The 14,457-nt window shown below is 40.5% G+C and overlaps 1 protein-coding gene across 5 annotated transcripts in view; it reads right to left on the minus strand.

Moving 5' to 3' along the window:
- The window catches only part of kcnq5b (potassium voltage-gated channel, KQT-like subfamily, member 5b), a 152,531-nt gene that overhangs the window by 36,188 nt on the left and 101,886 nt on the right, over window positions 1–14,457 (minus strand). For all 5 annotated transcript variants that reach the window (XM_085764131.1, XM_085764837.1, XM_085763551.1 and 2 more), the window contains exons 2-3: window positions 7,802–7,892; window positions 4,741–4,867 (exon numbers count right to left, since the gene is read on the minus strand). In XM_085764131.1, the coding sequence (XP_085620257.1) occupies window positions 4,741–4,867; window positions 7,802–7,892 (218 nt within the window). The remainder of the gene's footprint in view (window positions 1–4,740; window positions 4,868–7,801; window positions 7,893–14,457) is intronic.

A 14,457-nucleotide genomic window follows, 5' to 3' on the forward strand; every position in this document is an offset into this window, starting at 1 on the left:
ATGCACCTTCATGTACACTAACATTATGTGCATCTGACTGATTCTGTGTTGGTCCATTTTGCTGCCAAATACACAACAAACTGTGCTGCAGTGTGTATCCTGACAGCTTTCTATCAGAAGCAGCATGAACCTGTTCAGCAGTTGGATGGGAGCACACGGGCCATGCAGCCTTCTCTCCCCACGTTATTCATCATCATTCTTGCTGCTTCTAACACATCAGCTCTGAGGACAACATGTTCACCTGCTGCCTAATATATCCACCCACTAACAGGAGCCAAGATGAAGTGTTCTTCACTGTTATCACCTGTTGTCAGTGGTCAGAATGTTAGGCCTGATGTACAGTATAGGTGTATTCTCTTCACAAACATTAGCATGCTTTAAAAGATCATTAGAAACTAACAGTAATGCACTGTACGTGGGGCTTAGTTCTCCATCACCGTGTCCAGATGGTACAAAACTAAACACGACCACATTCTAGTCTCACTTCACTGGCAGCCCATACATTTTAGGATTCATTTGAAAACTTTTTCACATGCTTTTAACTCTCTAAATGGTCTTGCCCCGCCCCACTTACACCCACCTGCACTCTCAGGTCAGCTGACTGTGATATAAACTAATCTGAAGCTCAGGGGGGACTGCGTCTCTTCTGTTGCAGCTCCAAAACTATGGAAGATTCTGCCTCAACACATCAGACAGGCCTCTTCTTAAAACTAACCTCTTCTCCTTGTTATCTGTTTTCTTATTTCTCTTTTTCTTTTCTTTTTTTACTGATATACATAACTGCTGCTGGTACTCTGGCCTCTCTTGTATTTATGCAGGTTGTTATCTGTTTTCTTATTGTTGTAACTGCTGCTATTACTGTGTCTTTTTTACACTCACGCAGCTTCCTATTGTTGTTTTTTTTGTCTGACAGTCTTTAAATGTGAGGACTACAGATGGAAATTAGTTCTAAGCTAAATCTGGCACATTTACATGACGTGATGTGCGCATCACTAATTGTCCATTAATGTGCATTGTCCTCATCAAATAAACAATAAATGAAATGAATGGCCTTTTTTCCCTAGTAAGACGTTGACTCGGTCTGATTTTATTTTATTTTTTATCTTATTTTATTGTTTTTACTGTACGGCTATTATTTTTTACCTATGTTGTCTACGTTTTAATTTATTGTATTTGTTTTTATATGTAATTTTATGCCTTATGTAAGGTGTTATGTCTTTATTTCTGATGCTTTTATTTATCATTCTGTGCAGCACTTTGGTCCATAGTGGATGCTTTAAAGTGCTCAACAAATAAAGTTGGATTGGATTGGATAGAAAATACAAGCAACCCAGTAGCTAGTGCAGTGTTACTGTATGTGTTACAAACTGGTGGAGGAAGCAACAGCAAATCACACACAGAGTATTATGAATCAGATTTGTGTGATTGTTTAGATTTCTTGCTATTTAGTTCCTCATCAGAACGTCCTGTGTTCTTAGTGCCGACAAACTGTGGCACAAACATCCACAAACAGAGGCACTGTCTGTGCTGGCATATACACACAGAATATTTTGAGTTCACATGGAATATTTACAGAAGCAGTAAACCTTGGCAAACATTATCCTGGCACTAATAATGACTCTGTACTGAGCCAATTTGTTAAATGCATCTGTGATAACCAGTAATTGAGGATACACACTGCCACAAATACACTTTTTAGCAGAATCTGGCATGTTATTTGAAAATAATTATTTCATGGATGAGCTTGTGGAATGATTTCATATCTGGGTGCAATCATTTGCGCCTGAGTCAACTATGACAGAAAACATGTTCGCTTCAAGAGTTCAGACTCATTTTAGATTTTTCATATAGGGGAAGTGACTGATTACAGCTCACAGAATACTATTAATATATAAAATAGTAATATAGGTCCAGGGAGATGGCAGCTCTAATCTAGAAATATTACAGGTAGACTTAACACCATGACAACACAGGTCAGACCAGGGCCGTTGCTAGGAATTCTGGGCCCCCTGAAAGAATACTAAAGTGGGCCCCTACCCCCTGACTTTTCTACTTTTTTTCTTAGACTACGTATGTATTATCATTTTTTTTATTTAGCCTACTTTGTTTGGATGCTAATGCAGCATTACTATGAGTATTAGTCAGAATAATTCAATCATACAAAGATTAGACTACTGGGGTTTTTTGTGGGCCCTACTGGGCGCTAGGCCCCTAGAGTTATCATCACCGAGAAAGGTGATACAACGGCCCTGGGTCAGACCAGGAGGTACATCCACCTCCAACAGTCACCCACCAAAAATCCCATAGAAACTTTGTCTGCTTAAATGAATAAAATCAAAAGTAAAAAAGAAGAGGAGTTTCAGAAAAAAGCCAATAATCATCACCACCACTGCAGTGGAACATGGAGAGTTAAAAGTGAACTCCTCAGATCTGTAAAGCCGTATCAGTTCACAGTCTAATAGAAGGTCATCAAACTGATTTATTTAGTCTTGCTGAACAGTATCATGATGACTATGTTAGCCTAAATTAATCCACCCCCGCTCATATTAATGGCACATTCTCTGAGGCACTGGCCAGGGAAGTGGAGTTGTAGTCATTTAAGCCTCAAGCCTTTTAATCAACACTAAACCTCATTTGAAAGCAAAGGATGTTCAAAGACTTTCACACTTTAACTACAAGTACTATTGTTTTTGTCATAGTATACTACACTGTTGGCTCATGCACTGAATCTGACATTTTTTAGCAAGTCTAGTGTAGCCTACTAATGAAGTACAGACAGTCAGGGTAGATTGTGATATTCAACAATGATACCACTGAGCTGTGTGTATCTCATCATTACACTCAATTAGCTTTTCTCAGTAGTAAACCCATTCACTGAAGTGATTCAGTCAGCATTCCATTCAGTGCTCCGTCTCAACATAACAGATGGCTCCTGCGCTAACTTCAGCCCCTCCCAGAGTGAACCAAACAGCACTCTACTGCCCAATTACAAAGAAGACAGTAAAAATAAAGGAGATTGGATATTAGAAAGAAAAGGAAATTGTATTTCACTTAGATATCTATCTATCTATCTATCTATCTATCTATCTATCTATCTATCTATCTATCTATCTATCTATCTATCTATCTATCTATCTATCTATCTATCTATCTATCTCTTTCCTTATTTTTCTCTGTCTCTTTCTATCGATCCATCCCCCTCTCTCTCTCTCTCTCTGGCTTTCTTTCTTTCTTTCTTTCTTTCTTTCTTTCTTTCTTTCTTTCTTTCTTTCTTTCTTTCTTTCTTTCTTTCTTTCTTTCTTCAAACTCTTCAACTGTTACACGTGCAATATTTCAACAGTTTATTCTACCTTTTTACTGTAACATTTTCTTCAGCTCATTCAGCATTTCTTCAGCAATGGCGTTCAGCTATCTGATTCTTTTCCATTATAACAGAGCATGACAATGCCCCCAAAATTACAACCAGTGTCAAAAATAACATGTTTTATTGACAAGAAGACTGAGTCCTGCAACAGATGGTCTAGCCCCCCACAGAGTCCTCAGTCTGGGATTACACACTGAGACAGCCTCAAGAACTACGATTTGATTTAGGTTTCTTCTGTTGACTGAACTTTGTATGAAGTTAATCCATAAGACTATTTTCTTTATCTTCTTTCTTTATCTTCTCTTCACTTATCGTGCCTAAAATGTTTGCACATGTATGCTGCAACAAATCATCATGTGAACCTGCACCCCCCCTCCATCTGTCTCTTGCTACTCAGGTGATCTGAGTTCAGCTCATTTTCTCTTTCATTTTTGTTCTATTTATCCCATCATCTCCCTCATTTTCTCTCATTGTCTCACTCTCTTCCTTTTTTTGTTTTTTAACCTAAAACCCCCTCAGCCCTGGCCACACCATGTGATGACATGAGCTGCTGGTACCCTGTGTGACCCCCTCAGCCCCGCTCTCCCGCTCTGCTTTCCAAGAAGCTGCAGAGAGAGAGAGACCCATGTATAAACAGTGGAAAGAATAAAAGGCACTTAATGCAACCTCATTACGTAAATGCTCGCCGCTCTTTTGAGTTCTGACCACAAGTGAAAATGACACGAGCAAACTCCGGTCAATAGCGTGCCGCGGAGCTGTGTTTACGTCGAACATCAAATTGCGGCAACCGCAGTCCACTAGAGGGCAAGCAGAGGGCGAGTGAAAGGTGAAACGGTGAAGGAGGAGAAGAGATGATGCTGCAGCTGGAAGATACGACTTTTATGAGGGAAATTATTAAAGGGATAGTTCACCCAAAATTGAAATTTCACTCATTATCTACTCACCCTCATGTCGACTAAGGGCTGGGAGAAGTTTCAGAGTTATCCGTGGCTTCTCTGAGTTACAGGGGGTCTCGGCGTAGCAGTGCATGTCTATATGACGGTTGCAAATGGATACCAACTGTCTTCGTAACAAAAAGACACACCACAAAACATCCAAATACCTCCATGCTGCTCGTATGTAATGTCCGTCTCGTATTGAAGCCCCGAAATGCGAAACTGTCCCGAAAAAAATTAAATAAGTCTATATTTCAAGCTCGTTTTGTAGCGGAAGCTTCTCGAAGCTCCTCTTCCCGGTTCGTCAAATTTGGACGAACTGGGAAGAGGACAGACCCTGGTTCTTCCAAATTTGACTTTTATTCCAACAAATTTGACTTTTATTCCAACATATTCCAACATTTCAATTATTCCAACGAAGGAGCTTGAGAGAGAACTCACCTATGACACAAAAGGGCTTCCTGGCGAAGCGCAGTCGTCCCTGCCATCCTCTGTAGCGGCAGCAGCATCCCGCCGACCAGATCCGGATGATGTACTCCAACCCGAACACCACAATCATCACAAACTCCTGTTCGACAGCAGAAACAACAGCTACATTGGCCTAACAGGACTCTGATGTGGTTTTACAATTATCATAGTTAAATTATAAATAATTAAGTTCAGTAAAAACATCATTATGGGTCATCGCAGATTACAAATATGATCATCATGAATACAAACAGGCCCTCTGTTAATGCACACACATTGATTCAGATTCTATTAGATAACAGCGCTGTGCTGTAATTACTTGAGTGTAATTTGTGAAATGATGCTTGCAGCTGCAGAGGAAATCATGATCAGCATGATCAGTGAGGAAAATGACCTCTTCTCTCAGTTAGAGGCGTTTGAAAAACATGTTACACTTAGAGTCTTTTAAAGAGCATTTTTGTCCTTGTGTCCTCAATCTGTCCATCCTGAGTCAATTTCCCATTTTAACAGCTGACACTAAATCCATCAACCACTTATCTTGAAGTCTGTTGTTTACTATTTTATCCTGGACCCAGTAACTCCCTGTCTGTCCAAAGAGACTTCCACGGTCAAACTGGATTGTTAACCAGGCTTTTCTGTCTGACTCTGGGAGGGGGCGATGTTGGACAATTGTCATTGTTGTCATGACACCAAAGCTCCGCAGAGGACTGTGTGACTTTGACTGACCAGCACCACCCTGAGGCAGGGTTATTATAGTTACAGTAACTATAACTAAGACTAAAACTAAAACCAGCAGTGAAAAAATAATTTAGTAAACTGAAAAAAAACAACAACAAAAAACGGAACTAAATAAAAACTACAATGAACAATGCAAGACTAACTAAAACTAAACTGAATGTCAGATAACATCAGCTTAGTTGTAGTTTTCTACAGATGTCTAAAGCTGCAGGAAGAAAAAGCCACAGCTTAATATGGGACGACTTGGAGTACGACCCACAGGTAGATAAGAATGAATGGAACCTGATGAGGACTGATGGGAACATTATGGGATGCAATTAAAAGGGAAAAGTCCCACAAATTTGGAAGTTTATCTTCGTCTGTCTCACAGCGGCTTTCTCCTAAAACCTGAAAAACTAAAACTAAGACTAAATAAAAACTAGTCAATTCTTAAAAATAAAAACTAAACTCAAACTGCTTCCAAACTAAAACTAAACTGAAATAAAAAAGCAAACTGAAAAACTAAATAAAAATAAAAACCAGTGAATTTTTTTTAAACTATAATAACCTTGCCCTGAGGTCAACATTTCTTATCTGTTCAAGTATTTTAGAGCCATTAAATGGATTCGCATAAGTGGTAAAGATTTTCAGCTTGTTAGCATACAGTGTATAGTACATGATGCTTAAAGTACCACTTTGCAGCCAGTCTTTACAGCCAGTGACAATTCTTATAACTCATCTAATGGATCATAATGGAGTTTGTTTCTGTTAAAAGAGTTTACATTGGGATGAATTGAGAGTTGTTTAATCCCAATTATTTGATTTAATTTTAAACGGCATGAACAGCATAATTATACTGAACTAATTAGACAGCTCAATCTTTTCAGCTAATGCTGATAATAGTGTTTGAAAGTAGGGCCCGACCAATATGGATCGGCTGATTACATTTTTATATCAAAAAAAAAAAGAAAAGAAAAAAGAAACAAATGGTACTTTTGATCACTTAAATACAGTTACAACTTAATACAAAGATATATATTGAATGGAGAACATTTTAATATTTTCAAATACTTTTTTGTTGTTGTGTGGGGGCACCGTTTAGCTCAGTGGGTAGAGGCTATAGTCCTCGCTGCAGGCGGCCCTGTATCGAATCTCGACTTGGCCATGCAGCAAATGCCCTTTGCTGCATGTCATTCCCCCTCTCTCTGCCTCCCCATTTCCTGTCTGTAAACTATCAATATAAGAAAATAAAATCTACTTTTAAAAAAACTAAGTCATATTCCCCACACTTCATTGGTGAAAATAGAAGTGTTAACCAGCATCTATTGTCCAAATTTTGGCCGATTAACGATTATTCTCAAAGGGCTGTATAGTAATCGGTCGTGCCATATTTGAAAGTCATAATTATCACTCTACTGTATATTGGCCTGATATGATCTGACTCAAACACAGTTGATGTAGTAAATGACTAGGAGCATCTACAACCTATATAAAAGAAGAAACCCAAGCTCCTACTTGCCCCTCGTGCTTGTTTTCTTCTGGCCCAGTGTACTCTCAGTACCACGGCCTGAATCTCATGGCACAAACACAGCATGGTGATCAGATGCTGCTTTCACATTTGGACTAATTCTTGGACACACAGAGAAAATCTCCTGGCTGTCAGTCAAAAATAGAGGACAACTGCCAGACTCTGCTCAGGTGTTGAAGTTATCTGGGCCAGACTCTGACCGAGGCAGCGTATGTCGGGCCAGACGTGGGTTTAACGCTGAGGCTCTGGTGTGAATAGGGATGTCAGATCTACTTGTTTTCACAATTAATCGCTGTATTAAACGCCACAATTAATTGATCATAAAGATTCCTAAATACCGTCACTTTCCAAATAAGATTATGTACTGTATTAACCGTGTTGGCAGATGTGCGCCAAAGTAAAGGTAAATGCGCAGATACTGGTCCATTTACCTAAAGTAACATTGAATTGGTAGGAATTTAAATGCTAGAGTGTCATTTGTAATTAAAAAAAAAGAAGATTATAATTAACTTTTGGTATCAATGACAATTAATGACATGAATATTTCAAACACTTCCCCTGTGGGATTAATATTAATTGGTCATATTTTAATAAATATTTAAAATGTTTTGTGTAAATAATTAGCAATGTATATTTTATCTATTTGATTTTACACATTCATAGTGTTGTGAAATGAATTAATGCATAATAATCGTGATAATCGTAATACCGTGATTATTTCTCTGACAGTAATCGTACAAAGAAAATCTATAATCGTGAGGTGTGAATATTGTGAGACAAGTTTCTTACCAGGATGAGGAGACAGTGTGAGGAGAAGTCCTGATGAGCCGGGATGGTGGAGAAGACTGAGAGCACCAGGCAGCTGAAGACCAGGATGAACCTGGAGAAAACAACAGAAAGACAAAACAATGCTTTACAACCACAACCAGACAGGGTGACCTCAGCTCAGGGACCACAACACTGACCAGCAGATCAAATCACACATTCCATCCAAAACATCATTTCCACTGGTCTGCTGAGCCGAGGACTGTTACACTGCATTTCCCCTCTGTCACAAGCTCGTGAACCCACTTTGGCTCTTGGAGGAAGAGCAGTTCGCAAACAACCTGGCAGCACAATCACAGAACTTATTTCCTCTCTGCAGTGAACCATGAGCCCAGCTATTATTCAATTTCCTGAGATATCAAGTTAATCATTGCTTGTTTGTGCAACATGATTTGCAAGAAACAAGCAGTGAAACTGAGGCTATTGGAAAACAAGCAACATCCGACCGTTTCCACACTCTTGACTGTTGCTCCCTCCGCCGGGAAACTGTAGCCCTTCCATCCTCATAACCATTTTTTCCATCACATGCGTCTTCCAAAAACACATTGTTGTATGAAATATGAGCACCAAGCTTTAGAGTTATGGTGGCTCTTGATGTTAAATGGTGAGAGCACATCTGTGTTTTATCATCTCCGATCTCCCCCCTAAGCCCGCTTCAGACAGACTGGACTAAATGCTGTGTGCGTATTTTGTTTTCACTGTTGTCCAAGGAGAGGTTACTCTGGACAGACATGGCTTGTTTCAGTCATGTTTGTACAGTTACACAATACTCATTTAGTGAGGAGACCTTTGAGCAAGCTTGAGCCTTAAAGGAACACATTATGAAAATATCACTTTTTGAAGGCTCTTTAGGTGTTTGTCTTGCCTTCCAGTCCCCAAAATGTGAGAACTGACAAAGAAATCTGTAATTTTCAGGCTCCCTAGGTTGAAAGCCATTTGGTTTTACGAGACGTTCCCTCAGTTGTCTGACAGTGATGTAATTAGTTTTTGAATTTGCATAATACCGTACAGTTAAGTAGAAGGTGTGGGGCAGGGCAAGCAGTGGTTCATTTGCATTTAAAGGGACAGGCACTGAAACCAGCTGTTCTGAACAGGGCTGTTTAGAGAGGATGAAAAGAGCTGTGATGTTTGATCCTTGGGGTATTTTGACCGAAGCATGTCACAGACATGTCTTTAAGACACCTGGGAACTATTTTAATTTGTGGAAAAGGGGCAGAATATGTCTCCTTTAAGTTCTCTAAAAAAAAATTAAAAAAACAATAAACTGAATTAAAATGTACATAATCATGATGAAGAAATCCATCAGCCTCCAGATAGTCAAAAACATTTACTCCCTGTTCCTGACATGTACTGTACGTATGTGAGATAATTCACTGTTTACTGTGTATACAGCTCACTGTGTGCTGTAGAATACATTTAATGCAGCTTTTAATTAGAGTATCTGCAAGTATGTGTTATGAAGTAAGTGCTGAAATCCTGGAATTGTGTCACATTGTCATGATGCAATGATTAAATGATGATTAGTAAGTGTTCAAAATGTCAATTAAAGCAGATATCAGTGGAATGTTTTTGTTAATATAAGTCCTAAATAGTCCTATTTTCCGTCAGCAATCACTTACATGAAGTATTTCAGCCTAAACACGAGTCTCTCCGTCACTCTGCTCTGCTGTAACCCGAGGAGAAAATTTTCCTTGTGGGATACAAGTGTTATCCAATGAGGGGAGAGAACGGCATGAAGGGCTGTGTGTGCAGCCAAGGGATGCGCGTGAATGTGGTGACGTAGCACGAGGACCAATTGATGCCTGACAAGGGCGGGGGCTGCTAACTCATGGTGCGTTCAAGGAAACTCGTATTTTGTGTTTTTCCTTCCTGTGAAGTCATACCAGTTCGATCTGGTACGAGTTCACGGGTCGGAAGTTACGAGTGGCCGTTATAGGGAACTTTCACAGACAACAGGACGGTAAAAACACGAGCTACGGGTTACCTGGAACGCTACCAAGTCGTAGTTGTGACTTGAAGCTGTAACTTACGGTTTCAAAAGCCTGCCTTGAACACAGCATTAGCCGAAACGGCCGTGCCACTGATATCTGCTTTAACTGCAACAATCAGTAAAGAGTTGCATGTACAAGGTTTAGTGAACAAGAAGTAAAATAACTAGGAAATGTGTCTATTTCATATTGTGAAGTGCATGATAAGACTCCATGGGCATCAAAATAATAAGCCAAAATGTAAATATGCGTTATTGATTATTTCAAATATATTAATGAAAGCAGCAGCAGGTGTTATATTATTCAACAGGATTCAAAATTTAACATCTGTAGTTGGAGTTGACTTGGATAATGAGGTGACACTGGTAACTGGACACAATCACACAAAGATCCATTTATCCATTCACAGGAATTCACACAGAGCTTTTATCTACACATACTGTATGAAGCTTTTCTACCACACATTCACATTCACATTCACATTCACAGTCACATACTGTACATTTGGTATCTTGTCTAAGGAGTCGGATTGTTCAAAATGTAGACTGAGGGAGCCAGGAACTGAAACACCGACCCAGTGGATGATCCACTCCACTTCACCACTAATACGGTATGTGTGTGTTTCCTCTTCAAAACGCTGCTCTCTTCCTTTAGATATGTTATTATGTGACAATGTGCTGCTCCTGTGCACCATGTCCTGTTTTTTCAGGTTTTGTCCAATTGGTGTAAGCATCGCTCCCTGCATGGATAATTTCCTGCAGCAAACGTATGAGTGGAAAAACGATTTAATAGGTTTAATAAATCTTATTTGATTTTGCTGTATTTTTATTGCTTTCACTGTTCTTTTATGGTTTTTAATTGTTTTAACTTATTCTTCTTTTTTTTGGTACACCGAAAGGATTGTTGCAAAGGGGCTGTATTTACATTACATTTATGGTAGTACAATACAGGTATATATAGGTGTGTAAGTATGTGAGAAATCTGGGGTTGAGACAGCAGAAAGGGAGGTCAGTATTAATTAAGAAAAAATTAGGAAGAAAAAACGAAACAAAACAATAGTAATAACGTAATCTCCACTTTTTTGGGGAGTGAAGGTGGGGGCGCTCATACACCATACACCTGATCTAACAGGAGAACACACAGCACCAATGTGCTGTCGGCCGTTAGCACCAGTGTACTGAAAGTACAAGGACACATGTTTCACAGCTGGCTCCACCCATAACACAGTCCGTCCACCATGTCCACAGCTGTATACAAGTAGAGACTGGGGACTCCCTGCTATCCGCCTCCTGCTGCCAAACTGACCTCAGACCAGCACGCAACTGAAAGGAAGTCTTTCAAGCTTGAGAATGCACCAATCACTACAATGTCCAGCATCTGAACGTCTGGCGTCTGTGTGAAATCTGAGGGTGTGCAGACAGGGTCACTGTCCCATAGCCTTCAGTACAGGACAGGACAGGACTGTGCTGTCCTCTTGACCCCAGTTGGACTGTCTCTGACATCCACAGAGTCCGGGTCAAAGTTTTCCACAGCCGTGAGCATGGTTATGTCGTTATTTCCCGACCCATACTGTACGTTCTCCCTCCGCTCCGTCACAGAGCTGCTGGAGCTTCCAAATGAATTCAAAGTATACAGTATCAGAAGTTGGAGGTTTGCTCTGTTGACATTTGCAAAGATTTGAATAATGTGATTTTGATTGGAGGGAATCATTTAGTGACAAGCATTGTGGAGCTGACAGCTCCTCGTTACCGGCACACCTACGCCTCTGGTACAGTAGCTACTTACAAGTTTGTCAGACCGAAAATTACACAGTGACAATCAACTCCTTCCATCCATAGCCTATAACTCTTGCTTCCATTTTGAATGTATTTACTTTAAAAGCTGCTAGAGTGCCACTGTAAAGAGCCCTGACAACCTCGGCCCCTGTGTGTCCTGATGCCCTGCACTCATAGATGGAACAATTCATCTACAGCGTCTCAGAGTGACTGCTCTCAGCCGCAGCAGCTGGCTAATACACACTCACACACACACACACACACACACACACACACACACACACACCAACAATAACAATAACAACTGCACACAGGGACATCTGTCCTTCCACCCACTCACCCAAACACTTCTCTGAACAGCACCGCCCACCCCTCATCCACTCACATATATAAACAGAAGGAGACCCAGCACCAACTGAACAAGTGGTGAGTGTTATTCTCATTTGCATAATATAATTGATTTGTTTGAAAATGAGTTACAGGACAAATGACTAATGTCCATATACTGTGCCATCGAAATATAACCTCTCATTATTTTAAACCGGGGTCTTGACCCTGTGTGGGAGGGGAGGGGAAAAGGAGAGGGAGATGGGATGAGGGCTTTTGTCTCAAATATTGTAGCTGCAATTTATTGATTTTATTCCATAATTTAAAGTTCTAAATTATTTATTTATTCAACTGAATAATACTTAATGCATTTGCCTTAAGTCATAGGTTTAAATGTAAGTCTTATGAGTCTGATCTGACCCCTCCCCATTAAAGCATTTCTAACTGAACGTCTCTCATCCACATGTTGTAGAAAGGTTTGTCTCTGATGCTGTCCATGGTCCTGAAACCAAATTCTGCTCATGCATGTGATTTTAAAGAAAACACTTCTGTCAGTACATCAAAACTCATCTTTTCAACTGAGTCTGTCCCATGACTCTCCTGTCTAAGTTAAGTGTCTCATTTAAATGGATAAACAAATGAAACGGTTTGCAAATGCAGTGAAAATGCTTCTTGCATATTCTCAGATTCTGCCAATTTCTGAAAATTGTTGAGCCTGATTGGTTAAGACTGTATGAATAATGAGTAACCATGACCATTAGGCCACCGCGACAAAACCTGGTTAAAAATAATGTGTTGTGTGAAACTGGGACACAGAATGAGTGTTGGACCATGTCACTGCATACAGTTCAAAGTTCACCACCTAGTGAGGTGTCGGTACACTGGCATGTTCCTAAATCAAGTCAATTCACAAAGCAGGGGGGGTTAAAGGAACAGTCCAGTTTTTTTTTAAAGCGGGGTTGTATGAGGTACAAATGGCCTCTCAGTATAATATCTGCAGTAGACAGCTCTCTGCTCTCCTCCAGTTAGCCACACCAGCTCATAGTGCTGGTTTAAGTGAGCGCTTTTTGTTTTTCTTTTTTTTTCTTTTTTTTTTTTTTACAGTGCATCAACTGGACAGAAAAAAAGCAGTTTATCTGGAACTAACCACCTGAGTCAGTTTTCCTGCACGACGCGGTGTATGTTACTTTATGTGGTGATGAGGACATGAAGTGAAACTTAAAGCCCAGTAAAAGTCCTGTTAGTAGCTTTGCTGGTCTTTTTGTTTATGCCTTTGTTGAACAGCTCCTAAATTCAAACAGAGCTGCTCTGAGAATCATTAACTGTCAGATTTAGGATGGAGGTTTGGTTCTTTTAAAATGATTTTGGTAAGAATGAGCAGCCAGGCTAAAAAAAAAGAAGAAAAAACAAGAGATAAAAAAAACCCACTTTTATTTATCTCATTCTATACTTGTTTTCCCTCTACACTTTGGCAGCGCAGGCATCTCCAGGTCCACAATGCTCAGTAAAACATCATCCATAAAACTGTCACCACCTATAGTCTCAACATAACTACACACCTCATTTTATGGTGGATTGTGACCCGTGGCCGTGACCTCATGACCTCTGACCCTTCTTTTGAGGTCACAATTTCACATTCCTTACATTCTTTACATTTGACCTGACAAAATGCTGTGTGTCTATTCCAACAGCTTCTAAGCACGTTTCAGTATCAGAGGCTTTTTACACTGGGGGGGAGGCGCAGATTTACGGCTCGTGTTATACAACGTTAAACTGTTGTCACTTGTTTAAATACTGAAATTATGTTCCCACTCTTAACACTCCCTCAGCACTGTCAGGCACGGAACCTCTCATGCAGCATGTGTGTGTGCACGTGTACTATCAGCTGCTGCGTGTTAACAGCCACGGTGCTGACAGTGAGCTGGGGGGAACTGACTGTGACTGTAAAGCTCCAGAACACTGCGTTATGAAAGCCAAGAAGACAGGACAGTTTCCCATTATGCACCTGGGCTCTTTGAGAAGCTGAGCCGGGGATGCTCACTGTATTTTGTCAAGAAGCAGTGGCAGGAGTCGGGGGGGGGGGGGGCAAGTCGTGCATCTTCCTCCCTGTTACCCTGACGTTACACATCTCAGTCTGCAGGAGGCATTCAAAGAGAAAGCAGAACGAGCAGAACGAGCAGAACGCGTTGTGGGAGATTAGACGGGTGCAGACGAACCTGCGGAGTCGGCTCAAGGGAAGAGAGCGGGCGCGAGGATTTCCATGACATCTGACTATTGATCCACTGAGGCGTTCAGGAGCGGCCCTGTGGGTTCGTTTGTTGCTTTGTGAGGATTTATGCTGTGCACAGTGTTTAGGCAACCGACGCTGCTTCTATAATACAGCCAGCCAGCGCACGGTATGGAAAATATAATGCAGCAGGAGTCTGATCTGTGAAAGAGCTGTGCTTTCACATAACATAAAGAAGAGTGTACAGATTTGCATTGCTGTGGCTATATTAAGAACAGCATCCTATTCTGTGTGGGTTGGAGT

Source organism: Trachurus japonicus, chromosome 1, assembly GCF_045865225.1.
Source record: "Trachurus japonicus isolate A0001 chromosome 1, Traja_1.0".
Lineage (NCBI taxonomy): Eukaryota > Metazoa > Chordata > Actinopteri > Carangiformes > Carangidae > Trachurus > Trachurus japonicus.